At 31.6% G+C, this 6,677-nt stretch overlaps 1 protein-coding gene across 1 annotated transcript; it reads right to left on the reverse strand.

Annotated features, from left to right (window-relative positions):
- Positions 1–2,291: 2,291 nt before the first annotated feature.
- On the reverse strand, positions 2,292–6,402 carry LOC141679787 (protein FAR1-RELATED SEQUENCE 5-like). Its single transcript, XM_074486189.1, has 3 exons — positions 6,207–6,402; positions 3,098–3,760; positions 2,292–2,986 (listed from the first exon to the last, which is right to left on the reverse strand). The coding sequence occupies exons 1-3, from the start codon at positions 6,400–6,402 to the stop codon at positions 2,292–2,294; spliced, it is 1,554 nt and encodes a 517-aa protein (XP_074342290.1).
- Between the last annotated feature and the right edge of the window lie 275 nt (positions 6,403–6,677).

Raw genomic sequence — 6,677 nt, forward strand, 5'->3', positions numbered from 1 at the left:
CTTCATAGAGGGTGTTGTGATAAAGGGGAATTTAGTTCATTTCGAATTTTTCGATATTAAATGTGGCTTGCGTTCTCTTGTACTTGGTGTTATCTTACATATACTCGTGTTGTGTAGATATTTTTAGCTTCTGTGAATAAACAAGAAGACAATTTATTTATATTTGAAGTCTAATCTCAATGACTTGAACTTGATCATGTTCTATATTTTGGGTTTGCTTTGCAGAGTTTGTAGTTTCCCACCACATATAAATGGAGCACAACACCACAAGTTTTGGAAACCTGTATTAAGTCCCATGAATGTGAACCCTGATTTCAACCTACTTCCATGTTTTTCAATCAAAAGGCATACAATTTTTTTTCAAAATATTATCTCTTATACCACATTATTTTCTGCATAATAACTTTATTAGCAAATATATTTTTAGACATTACCCAGAGCAAGTGTGGAAAGAAGTTGTAACATAAAGATTGACATTCAAATATATAGCTATTTGGATGGTTAAATGTTAGAACTTATTTCTCAATAATGCCAATTACATTACTCAAGAACTCCCAAACATGGTGAATGTCTGGGTGAGAATCTCATTCCCATTAGAAATCCTAAAACGGTAAACCAACAAACAAACATAATCGCTGCTTAGATTGAATACACGGCAAAAGCAGATTACGCCGGAGCATGGAGATTGATTAATCAATTCGAGACCTTGGGGTTGTTTATCATATTTCTTTCTTTCAACATGGTTTGAGGACATAGCTCTCATAGCTTGGTAATTACTAATATCAAAGGAATATCGGACTCGACTGCAGTGCTTGCTGAAACTTCAAGGTGGAGCAGCTTGAACATTTTCGAATTTTACCTCCTGCTGCTCTCGAGTTCTAGAGGTTTCTTGGTTCCTCTGAGCACCACACGTAATAGTATAAAATGTTCCCAGTTTTACAAAGTCCCTAAATAAACTCATTTAAAATATTTTATCAAACAGGTTGATGGCATTGTATAAAATTGAAGGTCACAACATATTTTGTTTAAGAAATAAAGAAGTTCGATTTGGGCATTGTGCAATTTGGTTTGGCACCTGTTGGGGAAACGGTGCCATAGCGATGGTAAATTTACTAGGCCTCGTAAGTTGTTCTTATATAGTTTGACTGTTATTCATCTCATTTAGAAGTTTTTAAAATTTCAGCCTTGTCAAATTATTCTTAAAAATTCTACAGTATTATCATTATACATAAAATAATAGAGAAAAAAAGTGTATCAGATACACCTGACATAAGTCTATCATTGCATCAGGTTAAACGACACCACACTCTTTCGTTTTGCCCTAAAACAACTGCCACGTTCTTTTTGTTAAAAAGAAAAAAAAACACATCTTCTGCATCTCTTCTAGTTAGAATTTCGTACTACATGATAATGAATAATTGAGGATTATGTAATGCAGACTATCATCAAATCCTTTCAATCGGAAAAAATTCCACTGCTATTATCACTTTTCAATAAGCAAATGTTGGTTCCTTGTCTGTAACCTCTTCTGCAATTTATGATATATAATTGTATATGAATATAGTTGAAGCACATACACACAAAAATATATATATAATGGACAAATATTCACATTAGTTCTTTTTCTTATTGGTCCTTCATTATACTCTTTTTCTTCTGCACCCTTGAAAGGATTATGCATATGGTACATATATGTTGTAATTGTCTGGTTGGTTGAAATATCAACCTGAAACACATTCTTCACACTGTTCTACTATAGGCAAAAACTGAGATTGTAATAGCAAGCAAAGTGGCATATCAAAATTGCTACAACTATCTCAAAATCCATAAGTCACAGTAATGCACTTCAAAATATAACAAATCAATTTGACAAAAAAAAATCTTTATCCACTTCGCTGGTGAACATGGATCTTGATTCAAACTACAATATTTTCAACTACATCAAACCTTCAAAAACTACTACTCAAGGTCCTCAAACCTTAAATAATTGTACTGTAATACCTATAACGCCTAAATACTACTTTTACAAGTATTTTGAAATGTCCTTTTTGACCACAAGAGCTACACTTTCTTTTTAGTTTCAAATCATGAGATTCCTGCATTCCGGTAGGTATACGTGATGAATTTTGTGGTCTTCCTTTAGTCTTGCATTGGCTGGGATCGCGGATTGTAATATTCAATACTGATGCTTGAGAACCTTTTTCCGCAATGTTTATTTCACCGAGAGCATCTATATTTTGCGGCAACAACGGTGATTGTTGTATTTTCTCGATTTTATCCATCTTGTCCCATCACTCTTGTATTACCTTTTCTATTGTTGCATATAGGTCTCTTCGAGTGATAACTTTTTTATAAAGTTTGTTCAACTCACCTCGCAACGTCCAAGCTTCAAGTTCTGTGATTTCTTTAACTTTATCAATTTCATTTATGTCAACTACTTTTCCATTTTCACCACAAAAAACATATGTGGTTTTGTATCTTACACTTAAGGTCCATCTAGGTAAAATATATACATCAAGTATCACCTTCAGCAGTAACTTTTGTTTCATAATATACAAAATATATTTACAAGGAATTCCCCCTGTCTCAAACTTGGCACAAGAGCACTTGCAAAATAGTGTAGAAATATTCACGTCGACAATGTGCGGTTTAACTGACTCCCCGCAGTCAACCTCATATAATATCTCATCATCTTCTTTAACAACTTTCTTGTAATGCTGACAATGCAATTTTTTTCCAAATTCAACTTGAAATATTTTCAATATATTTATGCAATACACTCTTTGTGCATGGGCCTCCAGGGTATGCATATCAGTGAAATCAGGAGTGGTTGTCATGGATACCAAATCTTCTGAATCCTCAACATTAGGGTGATTTGAAATTGCATTCTCATACTGTTCAACGAATTCAGATAGTGGGGTATTACTATTGACATGGCCATCAAAATAAGAATTCATACTTTCACTCCTTTGTGAATACTTCATGCCTAGAATGAGAAATGAAAAAATTCAACCACCTTGTAAATATAAACTCTTAAATTTAATAAAATAAAGAATATTACATAATAATGTAATGTATCTCTTAAAAACATTAGTACCTGCAAAGAATGTTTGTTTCCGATATGCCTTCACCCAGTGGCGCCGTTTTTCATACATATTTTTTACCCATTTCCAAGATTTTATCATATTTTTCTGAGTCTCGGTCAACTGCTCTTTAAACACCTGCTCATATTTATCACGCAAATTTATCCAACTTTCTTCGGATTCTTCGATAGTTTTAGATTGTTTAGCCCATTTATTATAATCTTTCATGAATGTTGGGTGAGCACATTGTAGTGAACGAAGATGTTCATACTCATGAAGCTCAAGATGCCATTTACAATATCGATGATATGTTTGCGAATTTTTTTTAGCAATGGCATTACAAATTGCCGAATCTTGGTCAGTAATTATTGCCCCAGGTGGTTGATTCCACATACAATTACGCCATTGTGTAAATAACCAAGAAAAAGTTTCTTCTTGTTCATTAGAAAGTAATGCACAACCAAATAATATAGATTGTCTATGTTGATTTACACCCGTTAAAGGAGCAAATGACATGGAAAAATTGTTAATTTTGTATGTGACATCAAAGACTATAACGTCATGAAATTTCATGTAAGATTTTCTAGCTCTAGAATCACGCCAAAAAATACTTCTATAACTCTGTGTCTCATCGAGTTGAATAGCATAATAAAATTCAAAATCTCTTGCTTTTCGTTCTAAAAAATTCTGCATCACAATCATACATTCACTACTATTTGCATAACGTTTTTTCAATATGCTATATGAGGGGAATGCTTAAATAATGTTTATAAAGAAAATGCTAATGAAGAAATATTCAAAAAAATAAAAAATAATTATAAAATAGAAAAAAGGAACTAACATAGTGTTTAACTATGAAGCACTCTTTAAATTTTAAGTTGGATAGTGGTTACCAAAGCGCTATAGAAGATAATGTGTTTTAAGTAATTGTTATTGTTTTTTTACAGTACTTATAGTATGAACTATGAAGGTGCTCCTATGGTTTACATTAAATATTAAAAGAGATGACTTTTATTTATTCACTTAAATTTAGTGATGTTTTTTCACATAGTAGTAGTAAAAAGTTAAGCCATCTAAATAAACCAGATTTAGGCATTTTATATGCTATGATTTTAATATTTTGTACGCATAGCATGACCGTTGGTAATGAATATATCATCCTTGCTAGATGGACACAGAGGATAACACTATCACATGCCTTTTATAGCTAAAATCCATATGTTAAATGAACTCACTGAGTCAGAAATGAAAGCTGGTGAAATTGATAAAATTGACCAACAGTGTCAAAAAAATGAGAAAGTTCATGTACCTTATCTTTCATACCTTATATATATTTGGAATGGTATTTATAAATATAATAATTATGTTCTCTTTTAATAAGACCAGACTCAAACAAACATATTAAGTTCAATAGCCATAACATAAGTTGCACATTATAATACTTATATTGGATAGATAATAAAAATTTCATTAAACACTTCATATTAATTTCATTAGTTCTATAGATATTATGAATATTCTAGAGTTAAAATTACAAAGTTGTTCTGAGGAACTGAGCTTGATCATGATATAGTTTTATAATATGTCTTTTTATAGGTGAAATTCCAAATTAAATATAATGAAGTACTTCCCATTTCTGAACTATGAAGTATACTAACATGGTATCCTTTCTTTTAGAAATTTAAATACTATACAGCTAAAATAAGTATTTTTACCCAAAGTCTAAAAGTAATATAAAGTATCTTTAAGATTTATATTTATTACTAAGATTTTTTAGCCTTTATTGTATCTGTAGTTCCCGGTATATATTTTTCTACGATCTAATTTAAATTACCATTTTGTTGGTTCAGTTCACAAGTTCTCCGAGTTCGAAGTCCTATCCATGTGACAAAATGATGCGATTCCAGAAGAATTGGGTAGGCTACATGTACAATAGGTTTTTCAATGACAAATTACTAACAAGTAATTTTTGAACATTTTCAAAAGTTTTATCGAATAGTTTTAATATCTATTGTCTTGTGACTTTGAAATATTTGACTTATATACAATGATATTTCTCAAGAGTAATAGAATTTAATGGTTTTGAGAATTAATTAATTTTATATGAGTTGTTAGTTTAGTTTTTACAAAAATTTGGATTGAGGTTTATCGATTTTTACTTGCATTTTCTGATTTTTGTGGAATATCACAGTTTAAACATTGGTAAAATGATGTATTAAAAAGGTTATAACTTAGCACTTCTCTAAATGTTATGGTAGTAATATATGATGAAATAAATATCACTTGCATAACATTTAACTGAGAGCTCTTGAAGTAATTTTTTTACTAGCATAACGTTAGGCAAAAGGCTACAGAAGGAATATAATCCAACATACATTGTTGTTCCAGAGCGCTTGAGGAAATGTTATCCAAGTGCATCACTTAGGTGACGGTTACTTCCATGACGCTTTATAAAAGCACTATGCAACTTGCTAACTTAAAAAACGCTAAATTAAGCGCTATGCAAGCAGACTGAACTTGCATAGCGTTGGCTTGTATAGCGCTTAAAAACACTATGTAAGCTTAAAATTGAGCGTTATGCAAGCTGATTTTTGTGGTAGTGATTCATTGCCAATATTGTTCTTCCTTTTAATTCTCAAATGATCAGAACAATGTCGAGGAGTCACGACATTTGTAGAACTACCATTTCGACTGTTAATAAGGCGAGATATATTAGCTGCCCAACACTACAACTATGATATTGCTCAATTAGTTTCTTGCAACTAGATTCTTTATGAGACTTGTTATGTGATCGTAATTATTTTTTCTTATTTGGACTACTAAGTAGTTCATGTGAAAGACTATTACCAAATTTTTTGAACTCCCATCTCCCACATTTATTTAAGACTATTTCAATAAAAGCTTTGCAGCCACATGTACTTTCCCAACGACATTTTACATTTTTTTCAAACGTTAATTTCTAGTATATTTTTGAAACTTCTCTATTGCATACAAAAGTTCTCCTTACGATCACTTCACTATTTCTTGACTTGTAAGTAGAATATCTTCGAATTCCAAACCCATTTAACAAAGTAAAATGATTATAGAACTTGTACGCTTCTCCATGGGATTGAAAGAGCATACCTTCACGAGGCATATTTGATGTTCTTGCACTGTTTTCGACGTCAAAATCACCAGTATTGATATCTTTAGATTCTATTGAAAATGAATCTTTTGAGTCTTGATCATTCTGGACCTCAAAATCATCATCACTGATATTTTTAGAATTTGTTGACATTGAATCGTCCAGGTTTTGACAACTCTCAGAACTAGCGACCATCTTCCCGGTTCATAACATAAGAATATCAGAATTTGTTTATATGCATATTGAATCAAAGAGATAATTAAAGATCAAAATAGTACCTAAATTCAAACTTTTTATTTCCCGTGAGTTTGTTATTACGTATGTATAAATGTTTGTATATAGGTGTCGCGGAGTTCAACCTGTATTAAGAGAAAAATGCGGGAAGATAGGGTTAATAAAAAGAACGTGGCATATGTTTTATGGCAAAACGGGGACTGTGGTGTCGTTGAACCTGATGCAACTTATAGACT

This window comes from Apium graveolens, chromosome 8, assembly GCF_009905375.1.
Source record: "Apium graveolens cultivar Ventura chromosome 8, ASM990537v1, whole genome shotgun sequence".
NCBI lineage: Eukaryota > Viridiplantae > Streptophyta > Magnoliopsida > Apiales > Apiaceae > Apium > Apium graveolens.

Bases quoted from the DNA above. Each gene is read 5' to 3' on its own strand.
- LOC141679787 (XM_074486189.1), bottom strand. From the start codon at position 6,402: ATGGTCGCTAGTTCTGAGAGTTGTCAAAACCTGGACGATTCAATGTCA. The intron at 3,761-6,206 runs GTATGCTCTTTC...AGAATTTTTTAG, and splicing joins ATCAAATATGCCTCGTGAAG to AACGAAAAGCAAGAGATTTT. The intron at 2,987-3,097 runs GTACTAATGTTT...TTCTCATTCTAG, and splicing joins GAAACAAACATTCTTTGCAG to GCATGAAGTATTCACAAAGG.